Source organism: Phocoena phocoena, chromosome 6 (genome assembly GCF_963924675.1).
Source record: "Phocoena phocoena chromosome 6, mPhoPho1.1, whole genome shotgun sequence".
Classification (NCBI taxonomy): Eukaryota; Metazoa; Chordata; class Mammalia; order Artiodactyla; family Phocoenidae; genus Phocoena; species Phocoena phocoena.
Genome location: NC_089224.1, coordinates 22588955 through 22606051, shown reverse-complemented (window position 1 = coordinate 22606051; position 17097 = coordinate 22588955). Strand labels below are relative to the sequence as shown.

Below are 17097 nucleotides of genomic sequence, written 5' to 3'. Positions count from 1 at the left end.
GGATCTGCCTATTCTGACATTTTATATAAATGGAAACATATAGTTTGTGACCTTTTCTGTCAGTCTGCTTTCACTTAGCTTAATGTCTTTGATGTTCATCCATATTCATGTATCTTATTTCACCAGTGTTTGTGATCGAATCATACTCTGTTGACCACAATTTCTTTATCTATTGATGGACATTTAGGCTCTTTCCACCTTTTGTCTGTTGTGGATAATACTGCTGTGACTATTCATGTACAAGTATTTGAGTGTCTGTTTTTAATTCTCTTGGGAGAGTGGAATTGCTGGGCCACGTGGTATTTAGTTTATAAATTGCCAGACTGTTTTCCAAACTGCCTGTGTACCATATTACACTCACCAGTAATGTATGAATGTTCTCCTGGTTCCACATCCTCATCAACATTTGATGTTGTTGGTCTTAATTTTAGCCATTCTGATGGGGGTGGAGGTGGGATTATTTTGAAGCTGAAAATTCTGAACACTCTCTGGCAGATGATTTTATATGGGCTGCTGAATGATATAGTCAGCAGTTTCCTAAACAGCGTTCTCCTGGCTACAGCAGAAGTAAGTTTTAGTGAGTTTCATAGTGACCTTTATTAAAAGCCCAGAGTACAAATTTAAAATGTCTGAATACAGTTAATTTAGCCCATGTACAGTGTGGCTGAGGCACCAGTCGACAGTGTGTCCCTGAACCCAGTGTTTCTTTTTCACACAGTATCCCCAGGATTGCCAACAATGGCACTGCCTGGGAATGAGCTGAAAGTGCAGGTTCCAGGAACACCTCAGAAGTGGTACACTAGAACCACTTGGTATGGGAAGGGCAGTAGGTGTTTTTAACAAGCACACAGTGGGATTTTTTGTTTTGTTTTGTCTTTGTTTTTCACTTTTTTGTGGTGGAAAATTTGAAACATAATCAAAAGTAGAGAGAATATGATGAATACTGCCACCATGTGCCCATTACCCAGCTCCATCAGTTAACAACATTTTGCCAGTCTTGTTGCATCTGGAACTCTACTTTTTTTTTCTGAAGTACTTGTAGACATCAAGTCATTTAACCTGTAAATACATCAGTATCTCTAATTGATGGTGATTTTATTTTTAATTGAACCACTCTGCCATCCTCCCGTCTAATAATATTGATGATTATTTCTTGCTAGCATCTTGTATCCAGTCTGAATTTAAATTTCTTTGTCTCAATGATTTTGGTAATTTTATTCATTTCAGGATCCACAGTTTTATACATCACATGTGTGAGTAATTCTTACATATATCAAAACTTGGGACCACTGCCTTCTTAGATATTCCTCAAAGTTGCTTTTCTCAGCTCATCTTCTGTTTGGTAAAGGCCTGCAGTGTTGGCCTTTCCAGAGAAATCTGCAAAGCGCTTGGCCAGCTGCTGATTCTGAAGAATGTAGCTTCTTGGGGAGCCTGCAGGGAAGTGTGTAAACTACTGACTGAGCATTCTAGATCTCCAGTCAAAGGTAAAAGCAGGAAAAGTGAGGGAACTACCTCTGAGGCTACATGAGGTGGCTATTTTGCAACTAGGTTCAAGTTGGACCTTTTAGATGCAGTTGTGTATGAAGTACATAAACAGTTTTGCAAGGAATGGGGGCCTTCAATCAGATGATATTTTTAAGTATTTGAGGTTGTCAGATTGTAAGGTTGGGATTTTGGTAGTATTGAAAGGACATTTTGGTCAGAGATCCCAGGAATACCCAAATACTGACATGTCCATCACCTTCCTTTTTGACATCAGTAATGGAACCATTCTTTGCAGAAAAAGTAAAAATTAGGTAAGAGGAATTCAGGGTTCCTCTTTATTTTAGATGAGCCAGTACCAAGTACCCCTATGTGGGGCTTTCTTGCCAGAACACAACTTAAGTCAAAGGCCTTTGGAGGCTTATGTCTATTCTGGAGCCCAAGTCAGGCCTTCCCAACTGGCTGGTCAGATTAAAGAGGAGGTGAATGCTTTTACCAGCAGCATAGGGAAGAGTAGCCCTGGCCACCTAGCAGACAGTGTGTTTAAGATATGTTTCTTGTAGACAGCATATAGTCAGAGCTTTCTTTTTTATCCAGGCCAACAATCTCTGCCTGTTGAGTGGGGTGTTTTACTCATTCATGTTTAATGTAATTGTTACTTTGGTTGGATTTACTGCTGTTGCTATTTTTTTCTGATTCTTATTTATTCTTCTGTTCATCCTTAACTGCTTTATTTTATGTTAAACAAATATAGAGTACCATTTTGATTCCTTTGTTGATTTTCCCCTTTACTTTAAAAATACTATTTTCTTAAAAATAAAGTGGTTGCTTATAAATAAGTAAATTAAGCAATGAATTCTGTCATTGTTTATCTAGGAACATCTATATTTTACATTCAGTTTTTGAAGGATAGTTTTGCCGGGTATAGAATTTTTGGTTGACTTTTTCTTCTCCCAATACTTTGAATGGCATTCCATTGCCCTCTTGCCTCCATTGTTGCCAGTGAGACGTCAGATATTACTTGTCTTGTTGTTCCACTTTCTGTGGTGAGTTGTTTTTCCCTTGCTACTTTGCATAGTTTTTCTTTGTTTCCACCTTCAACAGTTTGACTATGATATGTCTAGGTGGGAATCTCTATATTTATCCTACCTTTGGTTGGGTAATGTTTATCCTATTCTGGCTTTGTAGATTAAAGTGTTCATCAAATTTGGGAAATTTAGGGCCATTATTTCTTCAGAATATTTTTTGTCTTTTCTCTTTCCTCTCCTGGCACTCCCATTATGTGTATAGTGGTATGTTTGTTGTTGCTCCACAGGTCTCTTGAGGCTGTCTTCATTTTTTCAATCTTTTAAAATCTTTAACATTTTTCTTTAAATTGAATAGTTTCTATTGATTTATCTTCATGTTCACTGATTTTTCTACCATCTCAAATCTGCTACTGAGTCTTTTTCCTTTGTTATTTGTATTTAATGAAATCCTGTGTTTTCATCTATTCTCATAGTTGCCTTGAAGTCTTGGTCATCTGTGTCCCACAGCTGGGAGCACTCAAAGACAGTTTCTGTTAACTTCCTTTTTTCTTTAGTATGGGTCACACTTCCTTGTTTCTTTGGAAGTTTGAAAAATTTTTTGTTGAATACTGAATATTTCAGTTAATATATTGTAGCAACTCTGGATTTGATTTTTTCCTTCTGAGAGTAGTGATTGTGCTGGGGTTTTTTTGTTTTGTGTAAGGAACTGCCTTGGTCTGAATTTGGTGGCTGTCTTCCTCACAGTGTGTGGTTGTTGATGTCTCTGCTCAGTTATTTTTTTTGTTTGTTTTTATTTTGTTTTTGGCTTGCCTTTCCAGGAGTTGCCCCTGTGTCTACACAGCACTTTTAAAACATATTCCAAAATTAAGGAGGGTGGGTAAAATATATTTGGAAAAATACTGATGGTTGTTGAAGCTGGACAGTGAGTACGTGAGTTTGTTGTTATACATTCTCTTTTTCTTTGGTATGTGTTTAGAAATTTTCCTAATTAAAAAGTAGGGGGAAAGTATGAACAAGTTAACTATTTCCTTGGGAACAGGAACAAGGTGGGAAGTAGAACAGAACCATAGTATGCAGTTGAAGTGTACTGAGTAGTGATTGTGGTCATGTATTTACACTGTGCAGGGAATTTAGGAAAGTATGTTTATGTCTAGAAAACTCAAGAGAATCAACTTGAAATATTACTAGGATCTTATAAGGTAGTGAGGTAGAAGGTATGCATAGGGAAGCCAGTGGCCAACTCCTGCAAAGGCAGTGTCAACTGAAAATGGTGGAGTAAAAGGCATCTTAAATCTTAAGTACAAGCTACCCGGAAAAATTCTTAATCAAAAAATGAGACCCACACATCATCAGATTTTACTGAGCAACATAGGAGATTTGATTACAGATTTGATTACAACATAGGAGATTTGATTAAAACATAGGAGATTTGATTACAACATAGGAGATTTGATTACAGGGATAGGAAGCTGGTTCTCTAAGGGACAATTTGAGGATGAGGAAGGTTGTGGGGATGGGCGGGCAGCATAAGGAGCCCCTGAGACAGATCTGCAGCGAGCCTGCCCTCTGGAGCCAGGCAGGTGGCGGGCAGCAGCCTGAGCCATGTGTCCCTACTGTGTTGTAGTCGGGGCAGTGCCCGTCCTCTCCAAAGACTCCATGTCAGGGAAGAAGGGCCACCGCTTTGGCCAGGTGAAGACCCCGCACAACCCCTTAGACTCCAGCGCCCCCCTGATGAAGAAGGGGAAGCAGAGGGAGGTCCCCAAGGCCAAGAAGCCAACCTCGTTGAAGAAGGTGTGTGGTATTTTGTTTGAAATTGGGCGCGAGAAAACCTACAGACTCTCCTGTATCTGTGTTACTCCTTTTGACTCTTACATTTTTAGATTTTAACCTTCACTCTCATTTGAAACTGCTCTTGTCAAGATGGGTACACGATTCTCTGAAAGATGATCCCTTGCTCTTCCCACATGGTGTGCTAGAGCAAGTGAAGCAGGGTGCCTTAGCTGCTGGAGGGGGAGGCCTTATTTATTTATTTATTTTAATGTTTTGGAATGACATGGACAGAAAACCAGAAATGGGGGAGTATGTTCTCATTCACATTTTTTACCCTCATTCTACCCAAGGCAATCTGTCTAGTGCTCAGATTTGGTAAATATTGGACACCTCCTGGCACACGTTCTTTGATTTAATTTTCAAAGCAGCCTGTGGAGTGTGGTGGGTCTCAGATGGAGGAAGGCATGTCTTGCCTGGGGCCAGGTAACAGTTGAGCTGCACAGTTGCATCAGAGCCCAGTTCTCACATGCCCTGCTCTGTGCACCCAGGGGGAACATGCTGCTCCTGGGCTGTGGGTGAGAGGGTTGGGCCCACCCATGGGGGTGGGTGGGGAGTAAGGGCACAAACAGGCACAGTGCCAACCAGCTTAACTTGGGTGGCTTATTTTGCAGAAGAGCTTATTTTTAAGTACAAGTATTTAGGTGTTTTGATCGTTTATTTAATTTTAAAGATTATTTTGAAAGAGCGGCAGGAGAGAAAGCAACAGCGTCTCCAAGAAAGTGCTGTGAGCCCAGCTTTTGCCAGTGACGATGTGCAAGATGGAGAGAGCGGTGGTGACGACCAGGCCCTCAGGCAGGCTGACCCCTCAGGTACCGAGTTCTGTTGGTTTGCTTCTTAAAGAATCCTTCAGCAGGGGCGGCCGTATGCACAGCCAACTGTCTGGGCTTTGCCCAGCCCTTGTCCCTGTGTGGTAAAAGCACGTGGGCGTTGGGCCTCGGGAATGCAGAAGTTTTCAGTCTCCTAACTTGACAGTAAGAGGACGTCCCTATGGGCAGGTGGAGCTTCTGGTGCCTCTGCTTCTCAGGGGTGAGAGGGACAGAGGGGTGAGGCCCCTGAGTTCAATCTGTGTGACATTGGATGGTCCTCGCAATTTGAAGTGCCATGAGAATTAACACCATTAACTGCAGAGCTGCTTGCCCACAAGTGTGTGAGACATGGTGTCATACAAAAAATGGGTTAAGTAAGCATTTTAGTGAATTATACATTCAGAACAGTACACAAATCAGAAGCATATAGCTTGAGGACTTTTTACCAAGTTCAGAAATGTATCAGCCCCACAGTCCCCATGATTCCCGCTCAAGGCCTCAGCCCTGTCTGCAGCCCTACCTGTGAGCTTTCAGGCTTTGTTCCAGTGGAATCTTGTAGTGTGTGCCCCTCTGGCCAGCAGTATATCTGTGGCCTGTAGAGGTAGTACCAGATTGTCATTGCTGCATAGCATCTAGGTGTACAAATGTGCTAGGTGGCATGTGAGTGTTGTGGGCGTTTCCACTTTGGGGCTATTAGAAGCAGAGGTGCTGTGGCAGCGTGGGATGTATATAGGGGATGTGAGCACCCCTCCTGCTGGCATTTCCCCGGGGTGGATCTTGGGGTTGGGTCCACTGCCACCCAGCCTAGAGGCTCCTGCCATACAGGCTGCCAGGGGTTTTACAAGCTACGCCTATGGGTGGTGGAGAGGCCAGCCACGGGACATTGTCTTTCCTGGTGGGTGAACTCCTTCCTCTGGTGATGTTACTGCACTTGCACTTTGGAAGTGTCTAGAAGTTACCATTTGAGTGTTGTAAGCTGTTATTGAGTCCTGTCTGATGGATTTAAACACACCTATTGTGGCTTTCCCAGTTTAGATGTTCAGCTTCTCTTTTAAGGGTTATTTGATAAAGGAATGGTTTCAAGCATTTGCAAAAAAATTGAGAACTAGTAAACCTGCTTTTAAAACTTATTGATAAGAACTTCAGGTTAAATTTCAAAATTAAAAAATAAATTTGGCCACTGAAACCGCACATTTAAAAATGGTTAGGGAATTCCCTGGTGGTCCAGTGTTTAGGACTCCACGCTCTCACTGCCAGGGGCTCAGGTTCCATCCCTGGTTGGGGAACTAATATCCTTCATGCTGCGCGGTGTGGCCAAAAAAGCCAAAAACAGTTAAAATGGTAAATTTTGCAACTATTTGCCACAATAAAAATAAGAAATAACTAAATAAGGGGCGGGGAGGCACCACTAGGCAGTGCAGAGAGTCGCCCGGTTCTTCTGATTTCCCAAGCCATTCCCATCACTCCTCTGCCTGCTGTGACACTCGGTGGCCGTGTCTGGATGTGGCGGGTGTGTGCCGCCGAATCTGGCTGCTCTGGCGACACTGCCGCTGTTGAGCATTCCCTGCCTCAGTTCCCGCAGTCTGTGTGTGGAGCCCTGGAGGGGCCATGCTGTGACTTCTTTCTCTAAAACTCCAGGGGGAACAGAAGAGTTGGTGTCCTGTGCTTCTGTGGCAGAGAGCAAGTCGGAAGACCAGCTGGGAGCTGAGCCCCAGAAGGAGGTGGAGGCCTGCCCCAAGATCCACAGCCGGCGGTTCAGGGAGTGAGTGAGCCTGGCAGCTGTGCCTGCAGTGGGGCCTGGGGCACTGTGCTCACTCTGACACTGGGCGTTGAGTTCTTCGCCCACTGGCTCGTCTGGGCCCCGGTGTTTGCATCCTCCCGGTGGAAGGTAGCTAGGACCTGGTTGTAACACATGCCAGGGCTACCTAATCTCCCGAGAGGTCCTAGTGCCGTGATGCCAGAGGTGCTCTTGAATCCAAGCTGTGGTTGGGGGAACGGGTAGTGAGGTGACAGCCCGTTGCATCTGGGTTCCATCTTGTTGTGTAATTTCTGTATGTAATTTCTTAGGGCACTCCGCCTCCTTCCCTCCCACTTTTCTTCAGGATAGACTCTCCAAACATTTTTTTTCATGAGGAGAGGTGCCCGGGAGTGGCTGCCCTGGGGACATGGGGCCCAGAGGTCTTTTGTCCCTTGTAGTTAGGGCTGGAGAGGATGCCTCCATCCATACCTTTCATAAAATCCTATCAGGAGTTCCACCTTTTTGACTAGTATTGCTCATCAAAGCATGATTTCTTCAAAGTGGCATGCTGTCCCCCTCATCTGAGGTGTGCCAGGAGCAGTGCGCTGGAGTGTCGCAGCCACTGGGAACGTGACCGTGTCTAATGTTTCTTTCAGCTACTGCAGCCAGATGCTCAGTAAAGAAGTTGACGCTTGTGTTACGGACCTGCTGAAAGAGCTGGTTCGTTTCCAAGATCGTATGTACCAGAAAGATCCAGTCAAGGCTAAGACCAAACGCCGACTTGTGTTGGGGCTGAGGGAAGTTCTCAAACATCTGAAGCTCAAAAAGTTGAAATGCGTCATCATCTCCCCCAACTGTGAGAAGATACAGTCGAAAGGTAAGGGCGCTGTGGCGTCCCTGGCGTGTGGCCCCCTGCAGTACACACCCTCTGGCTACCACACACCCGTCAGCAGCTAAGGGGCACCGAGGCCTCGGCACCTCAGTTTGTTTCATTTTCTCTTAATTGAGTAATTTGTTTCCAGAGTTTATGGGATCAGCCAGTGCATTCCTCTGTGAGGCAGGCTGTGGTCTTCAGAGTGTGGCTCAGCTGGCCTGCGCAGGCCTCTCGTGGTTACTGGTCACTCACACCACAGAGGCTTTGTGACTGGCAGCTAGGCGGTCCCTGCATTGGGCTTTTGTCCGTTTTAAATGTGCTTGCTCAGTCTGTGACTAACTCATCTGTCCACTGATTAAAGATGGGTTTGTTGGGCTTCCCTGGTGGCACAGTGGTTGAGAATCTGCCTGCCAGTGCAGGGGACACGGGTTCGAGCCCTGGTCTGGGGAGATCCCACATGCCACGGAGCAACTGGGCCCGTGAGCCACAGCTACTGAGCCTGCGTGTCTGGAGCCTGTGCTCCACAACAAGAGAGGCCACGATAGTGAGAGGCCCGCGCACCGCAATGAAGAGTGGCCCCTGCTTGCCACAACTAGAGAAAGCTCTTGCACAGAAACGAAGACCCAACACAGCCAAAAATAAATAAATAAATAAATAAATAAAAAGAACAACAACAAAAAAAGATGGGTTTGTCCAAGCACTTGGCCATCTTACTGATGCTGGAAGGTTGGTTCCGTTTTTTGTGATGTGATATGCTGGGCGAGGTGACCGACAGATGGACGTCTGTGACACCTCCCATTGGCCCTTGGGTGGTCCATTTTGTGTCCTCCTCAGGCTGCGCAGTAGAGGGGTTGTCAGTTAAGAGCAGAATGCCGTCACTTAGACACTGGTCCTCCATCTTCGTGTAAGTGTTCGGAGTCCTTCTCTGGTCCTGTTCCTCTCTCCTTCAGTGTAAACTTCCACTCGGCTGGAACTGGACTTTGAGGGATCCAGTCCAGATCCTAGCCCTGAGCTTTTCTGGTTGCTGTTCCAGTCTGAAGACTTGAGGTTTCCTGACTTGCTTGCAGCACCCAGGGTCACTAGGGCAGCAGCTGGACCTGCTCATTGCCAGCCCAGTGGGCTTGTCCCTGTCCTAGTTCAGGGCAGGTCCAGTCCCAGCCATCAGAAAGGGGTCTCGGGACCTGCCTGTTCGGTTGTGTGCTGGCAGTGTCCCCACCACAGTCCCATGGTAGGCGCTGAACTTGAAATGAATCACTCCTCAAGCTCTTACCTGGCTGCCTGAACCTCTTAAGGCAATGGGTGCATCGGGCATTCTGCAGCTTCTCTCCTGGAATCGTTCCAGGCTCTGTGCTTCCTGTGCAGCTGTCGTCCTGGGGACGGCCTCCCCCATCTCCTGTTGGGGTGTGGTGTTTAGTGGCTCTCGTGCACTTCTTTGTCTTGGGGTGTGCACATCCCCCAGTGGCTTATGAGAGAAAGGGTACATGGCAGCACATTTAGAAGATGGTGCTTGAAATCCAGGCTTTCTGGTTTCTGACCTTTTCCCCTTTGTTCTCCCTTATCTCTGGAAGCTTGTGGGAAATTCCTTGTGCGCAGGGTTCCGGGAGGTGGGGTGGTTTGCAGGCAGTGCCCTCAGTTCTCGGATGTGCTGTTGGGTTTGTGCTCTGAATCTCCCTACAGTCGGTCCTCTCTAGGCTCTTCCTGGAACCATGTTGCTCAGATGCTGGGCCTCCTGCACTGCTGTCCTCCTGTGACTTTTCCTCTTCCTTTCACCTCTTTCGTTTGGTTCTGTTTTCCATAAGGATTCTTCAGCTATGTCTCAATCTTTCTGTAGAGGTTTTTATTTCTGCTATTATTTTTAATTTCTGGGAGCTACTTTTATTGTTTTCTGAAGTTTCTTTGTGTGTTGCAGCTGCCGTTCCTCTGTGGATGTGTTTCCTCCCTGAGAATAATAGTGATGTGAGGTTTCCTTCTCCCTGCATAGCCTCCCTTCCCAGGTGGTTTGCTGTTTTGATCTCATGGTGGAGGTTTCTGCAGATACCGGTGTCTGCTGTTTGTCTTTTTTTTTTTAATTATTAAATTTTTTTGGCCACACCGTGCAGCATGTGGGATCTTAGTTCCCCAACCAGGGATCAAACCCGTGCCCCCTGCATTGGGAGCATGGAGTCTTAACCACTGGACCGCCAGGGAAGTCCTCTGTTTGTCCTTAACATCTATTATAGCTGACTAGAAATCTGGGGGTGGGGCTGGCATTTAAAGGCTTTGAGCTGCATTTGAGGGCAGTGGTTCTCAAACTGTAGTGAGCATCAGAGTCACCCAGGAGGCTGGTGAAGACACAGATTCCAGAGTTTCTTCCTGAGCAGGTCCAGCAGGCCCCAAAATTTGCATTTCTAGTAAGTTCTTAGTTGCTGCTGTGGATGCCAAGCTAGAACCTCTGCTGTAGGATGACAGCTGGGCTGCCGCTCTGTCTCTCTGACTCCATATTCCCTGGGGAAGAACTCTCTTACCTCCTGCTGGGAGTCTGTGACCTTGTCCTTACGCCCACGGTTAGAAGTGTGGGTCCCAGTGTCCCACAGACCTGCCCATCTGCCTCACCAGAGGTCTGGCACTGGCATGTCGGCTGGGTGAAGTGGATCTGGACACCAACTTGCTGTCACCTCATCTGAACTTCACCCTGTCTCTGAAGTGCCCGGTGCTGCCTGTTAGCTGCCAAGCTCTGGGGATTGAATTCTAGGGTGTAAATGGCTGGGTCTAGGGGGTTTTCCCATTGTTGGCTTAGGTCAGCTGAGTCAACTGTTTGCGTTTCAGCTTCCAAAACTTTTTTGCTCTTATCTTGCATTCTCCTGTGGATTTTCACCTTTAAAAGACAAACCAGGGACTTCCCTGGTGGCACAGTGGTTAAGAATCTGCCTGCCAATGCAGGGGACGCGGGTTTGAGCCCTGGTCCAGGAAGATCCCACATGCCACAGAGCAACTAAGCCCATGTGCCACAACTACTGAGCCTGCGCTCTAGAGCCCGAGAACCACAACTGCTGAGCCCGTGTGCTGCAGCTACTGAAGCCCACGTGCCTAGAGCCCGTGTTCCACAACAAGAGAAGCCATCCCAGTGAGAAGCCCGCGCACCTCAACGAAGAGCAGCCCCCCGCTCGCCGCAACTAGAGAAAGCCCACATGCAGCAACAAAGACCCAAAGCAGCCAAAAATAAATTTTTAAATTATAATAATAATAAATTTAAAAAGACAAACCAAAAAATGGGAATGTGTGTATTCAGTTGGCAGTCCACCTTGCTCTTTTTTTAAGCCTCCACTCCTCTGACTGTGGCAGAGAATGGAGCTAAGAATGTACTGATGGGCATCTCAAGGATTTGTTACGCATTTAAAATACGTTGTTTAATCATCCGTCCCTACATTGTTTTTTTTTTTTTTTTTTGCTTTGAAGCATAAAGAACTCGATTATGTGTTTTAGGAATGTTTATTCCTTGGAAAAGATAGCCAATAGATTGTCGTCATTTTACATGTAAAATTTAGTATTACAGCTTGGGATTATGTTAAAATACTGTATTTGCTCCGAGTGGCATTTTCCTGATAATTCTGAACTTAAATTTTAAATGGAAATTGTTTACCTGATTGAGCATTTGCTTGTTTTAAGTTGTCTTCCTGTGGAACTTTGAGAAGTCGGCACTTGGAGATGCTTTCAGCTCTCACTAGTAACGTCGCCTGGGAGCTGGGCTGAGCAAAACCATCTTGACTTGGCTGCTGTGTCGGGGAAAGCAGGGCATGCTTCCAGTGTCCTCTCCCAGGGGAGTCAGAGAGGACGCGCTGAATTCCCTCAGAATGAGATGTGACAACACGTGTGAAGTGTGATGTCATCTACCAGGGAGGCTCCTTGGGGCTGGTCACATGGGCACCCTCTGCCTGGCATGTCCCCACATTCCAGACTCACAGAAGGAAAGCTGGTGTTCAGTGTAATCCTCATATGCATTTTGGGTACAGTAGCCACTCTTCCTAGTTGGGGTGACAGGGGTCCTCCCAAAGCCGAAATTCAGGGACTGGAAGGGTCAGCCAAGTAAGTTGGCCTTTTTATGGATGGCAGCTGTTGGGCCGGTCACGTTATAGCTCTTTTCTGCACACTGCTGTAACAGCCTTTGTGACCAGCTCCTGGGTTGGGGTGGACACAAGGCAGAGACAGACCCTTGAGTGAGAGGCCATGGGGCTGATGTTGAAGAGACTCCGTCAGCCTCCCATGGTAAGCTGAAAATATCTCACTGTAAGGAACACAGCCATCGCCTCACCTCTGGTCCTGTCTCCCCCTTTTCACCACCTGCCCAGAAATGTTTTTTCTTTAAAGTTTATATCCCCAGAGATTTCATCCTCATCATCTTTGATACTCTTCAGGTAGATCTGGGGCAGGGGGGTGGGCAGATTTCAGGGATATGGGGCTTAACCATTAATCCCCAGTCAAACCAGCTGCAGAATGAGTTCCCAGTTCCCTCAGAGCAGTAGGATGTGCATTTGAGAAGTTCCTCTTGAAAGAAGATTAGGTAATCATATGTAATTAGATACCAGGTGACAGGAGATCTTGGGAAATTTTTCCTTCCATGCAGACGTTGTGTGTTCGCTCAGGAATTGGTCAGTTTCCAGAGGAACCGGGGCAATGCCATGCTGTAACCTCCTTTCAGATGGTAGGTTCAAACAGCTCACCATGCAAGAGGGCAGGATTCAGTGCTTGTTACTTTCCTTTGGGAGTAAGTCCCCCCAGATACTTCCCACCACCCAGAGGCAACCACCATTGCCATATTTTGATGTGTCCTTGTTAGTCCGTGTGTGTGTGTGTGAGAGAGAGAGAGAGAGAGAGATCTGGTGTCCTGGATCCCATTTGTGCCTTGCTCTTTTTAGTATCACAGTCTGGCTCGGGACACTCCCATTCTTCTGGCTGCGCAGTCCCGGGCTGATGGTCACTTCAGTTGCATTCAGATTTCTGTAGCCGTAAACAAGGATGCACCTTTCATACTGTAGTTCTTTTCTTTTTTCTTTTTTTTTCTGGCCACGCTGTGCGGCAGGCAGTATCTTAGTTCCCCAACCAGGGATCGAGCCCACACCCCCTGCAGTGGAAGTGCAGTCTTAACCACTGAACCACCAGGGAAGTCCACACACTCATTTCTTACTGAACATCTCCGTAGGTACATTCCTAGAGTGAAACGGCCTGTGCACTTACCAGGTTAACGCACATGCCACGCTGCCCCCCGGGGACACTGCAGCCCCTGAAGCCGGGCTGCTGCTTCCTCCTGGCCTCCCCACCCTCTTGGGAAGATTCTGTTAGCATTTTCTTGTGAAGGGAGGTTGAGCACCTTTCCACTTGTTTAAGGGCTTGGCATTTTCTGTAAATTGTTGATTCTTTACCCATTTGTCTTTTAGGATGTCAGTCTTTTTTATATTTATGTGTACCTTTTTTTAATAAATAAGAGCCCCTTTGGGTAAGAGTTGTAAATATTTTTGTTTTGTCATGTGTCTGTTTTTCTTTAAACCTTTTTTGGCCATTCAGAGACTTCAGGTGTGTACATATTGGTATTTTTTATTCTTGTTTTTATTGCATCTAGGTTTTGTCATTCATCAACCTTCCTACTCCAGGATTATTAAAGATTTTTTTTCTTAATTCTGTTTTTTCCCTGGTTCTTCCATGTTTTCATTTTTGTTTAGGTTGAATGCATTTTAATCTAAGATGGATCTTTGCAGAGGCTGACCTCGCTGTCCCTTCTGCACCTTCTCCGGTGCTTCAGAGTGCTTTTGCAGACCTGCTCAAGCGCCACGCATTTGGGTCGTTTCTGGACCTTCCATTCTGTTGCTCTTCATCCCCTCGTTTACGTTCTTGTAGTTTTATAGCAAGCTTTAATACCTGGCGATGCTAGCCTGACATTTCCTTTTTCAAAAGGCTGTTCTCATATTATGTATTGGGTTGGCCAAAAAGTTTCTTTGATTTTTAAGTAAAAATAAAAGACACATTTTTCATTTTCACCAAGAACTTTATTGAACAACGTATTCACCCTTTTGTTCCACTACCTTCTGCCATTTTTCAGGCAGCTTCATAATTCCATCTTCCCAAAACTTTTTGAGCAAAGAACTGTCCCAGGTGCCTTTTACAGTCTTCCCGGAAATGGAAATTTTTTCAGTCAAGAGATTTTTGTAAAGACTGAAATAAATGGAAATCTGAAGGTGCAATGTCTGGTGAATACGACGGATGAATCAGAACTTCCCAGCCCAGCCAAGCTGTAGCAGTTTTTGCCTGGTTATCAAAGAAACATGCAGTCTTGTGTCATCCTGATGGAAGATTATGCATTTTCTTTTGACTAATTCTGGATGTTTCTCAAGTGCTGCTTTCATTTCGTCTAACTGGGAGCAGTACTTGTTGGAATTAATCGTTTGGTTTTCCAGAAGGAGCTCATGATAGAGAACTCCCTTCCAATCCCACTGTATATACACCATCACCTTCTTTGGAGGAAGACCAGCCTTCGGTGTGGTTGGTGGTGGTTCGTTTTGCTTGCCCCAGGATCTCTTCCATTTCACATTATTGTACAGTATCCACTTTTCATCACCCATCACAATTTGTTTTAAAAAAGGAACATTTTCGTTACGTTTCAGTAGAGAATCGCATAATGAAATACAGTCAAGAAGGTTTTTTTGCTTATGTGGAACCCAAACATCAAAGCGATTAACGTAACCAAGCTGGTGCAAATGATTTTCAGTGCTTGATTTGGATATTTTGAGTATGTCGGCTGTCTCCTGAGTGTGGTATAACGTTGATTGTTCTCAGTTAATGTCTTGATTTGGTCGCTATCAACTTCAACTGGTCTGCCCGACCGTGGAGCATCAGCCAGCGAGAAATCTCCAGCACGAAACTTTGCAAATCACTTTTGACACATTTGATCAGTCACAGCACCTTCTCCGTACACTGCACAAATCTTTCTTTTGCGTTTCCACCTTTCTTGAAATAATAAAGCATAATATGCCGAAAATGTTGCTTTTTTTCTTCCATCTTCAATATTAAAATGGCTACAAAAAAATTCACTAATTTTGATGTTTTTTTAAATGCATGCTGATATGACAGCTGTCACAATACAATCTAACAAAATTGTTTCGAATGACATTAAAGACATCTAAGTGCTACTAGAGACATCTTACGGAAAAAAAGAATGAACCTTTTGGCCAACCCAATATTTTTTTATTTCTCAAAAAAATCCCACTTAGAGTAAGTTACAGTATAAAAAGTTTTACGTTAACATAAAATTGACATGTGATCATATTGGATCATTCCATCCAAGAGCATAGGTGCCTTTTGTTTAGATTTTCTATTGTGTTTCACTAGCATGTTGAAGTTGCTCTATAAATCTCTCACGTTTCTTGCCACATTTATCCCTACCTGTTGTAGTGTTTGGTTGCTGTCATGTATAAAGTCATTTCTTCCGTTTTATGTTCTAGCTGGCTGATGCGTGTGTGCATACTGGTTTCTGCACTACTTGTGCACAGACGTCCAGATGTGATTCTCCTGTTGGTGGTAACTCATCAGTGCTGCTGGGTTTCTGGCTTCACAGGCATGTCACCCGCATGCAGGGCTCCCTTCACCGTCTCTGCTCTCAGTGCCACCCCTGCCCCACTCCTGGCTGGCTGCTGCTTCGCTGGTACTCAGTGACCTCTCTGGGCTCTGGATTTCCATCTCTTAAGTGGGGTGCAGCCTCCCCCTCAGGGTTTTATGAGGATATAGGAGCCAGTCCACACGAGGCCATTAGACCGAGAGTGGCACGCGGTATTCAGCAGATACTTAACCAAGCCTTCATTTTTCCATTACGCACAGCACCAGCACCAGAGGTTGACTTGACGTGGACATGTTTTATCATGTTTTATTGCTTTTAGAAGTGTCTCTCTTGGAGAGTTGATTTCTTCCATGTGGCCTAGAGTAATAGTGTACTTGCACCACAGTGACTGGCTCTCTCCTGGTGAAACCTGGCCTGGCACACTGGCTTGAGTAAGGAAATAGCCAGGAGTGTCACTGTCAGGAAAAGCCCTTGGCGGCCAGTGTCACCAGCATGCTCGTGTCATGCACTTCCTTGTCATTTTCATTGTCCTTTGACCAGGTGGGCTGGACGACACCCTGCACACCATCATTGACTACGCCTGTGAGCAGAACATCCCCTTTGTGTTTGCTCTCAACCGCAAAGCTCTGGGGCGCAGTCTGAACAAGGCTGTTCCTGTCAGCGTGGTGGGGATCTTTAGCTACGACGGGGCCCAGGTGAGATGGTGAGGGGGCGCCGGCCTATCTTGCTTGTGAGAGGGAGTCGGGAGGGATGGTGGTTGTCTGCACTTCCACAGCACAGCAGCCCTGAGCCTCAGGGGCTCCAGTGTTGAAGGCAGCAGCGTTGGTGGCCTTCTTTCCTTAAAAGCATGGAAGTGTGATTCCGAATTTAGGTCTGGGCTCACTGCTGCCGCAGAGGAGCCTTAAGCAGGCCTGAGGTCAGCACCGCAGGCGGGCATCACCCTGCTTCCCTGTGGAGGGCGCCATCCCCAGTTTGCAGGGGATGTCACCTGTGCTCTCGTTTCTGCCCAAGGACCAGTTCCACAAGATGGTCGAGCTGACGATGGCGGCCCGGCAGGCGTACAGGACCATGCTGGAGAATGCGCACTGGGAGCTGCCGGGAGAGCCTGGGCCCCTTGCACCCGCTAGCCCGCCCACGCAGGGCCCCAGCTGCTCTGCAGAGAACAGACCCCTGGCCCCTGCCGGAAAAGAGGAGCCACACTACAGTGAGTGCTGGGGGAATGGATTTGGGGTTGAGCCTCCTCTAGTCTTCATCGACACTGATTAAAAAGGGTGCCCAGGAGAGCAGCATGGCCACTGCGGCAGGACCGGCTGCAGAAGGCCCCGTTAAGACCCGGCCCTTGTTTAAGAAGTGGTCTCAGACTTGGGAGGGCTGGTCAGTGGATGTCTCAGACAGACCTCGGGTCAGATGGCACCCAAACAGAGGGCATCCTTGAGGACAGCTGTATCCCTGGTGGGCGGTTGTCGAGGCCGGCGTGCGCCAAGGTGTTTGGTGCTGCTCACGAGGGGGTTGCAGTTGGGGACTTGGGCTTGAGTCCTTGCTGGGCCCCATCTAGGGAGCTGGTTCGCTGGGCAGGCCACATGCTGCTTGCTTTCCAAGAGACTTCCCTGACTGTCCCTGCTGTTCATCAGCTGTTCCCTTTCTTGTTTCCAGTTGAAATCTGGAGAAACCATCTGGAAGCATACACTCAACGTGCCCTGGAACTGGAGGAATCGCTGGAGGCTTCGACTTCTCAGATGATGAACTTGAATTTATAA

General features: G+C 46.4%; 1 protein-coding gene across 5 annotated transcripts in view; it reads left to right on the top strand.

Moving 5' to 3' along the window:
- The window catches only part of SECISBP2 (SECIS binding protein 2), a 39107-nt gene extending 22010 nt beyond the window's left edge, over positions 1-17097 (top strand). For all 5 annotated transcript variants that reach the window (XM_065878682.1, XM_065878681.1, XM_065878680.1 and 2 more), the window contains 7 exons: positions 4135-4301; positions 5011-5161; positions 6785-6908; positions 7541-7761; positions 15881-16035; positions 16352-16544; positions 16994-17097. In XM_065878682.1, the coding sequence (XP_065734754.1) occupies positions 4135-4301; positions 5011-5161; positions 6785-6908; positions 7541-7761; positions 15881-16035; positions 16352-16544; positions 16994-17097 (1115 nt within the window). The remainder of the gene's footprint in view (positions 1-4134; positions 4302-5010; positions 5162-6784; positions 6909-7540; positions 7762-15880; positions 16036-16351; positions 16545-16993) is intronic.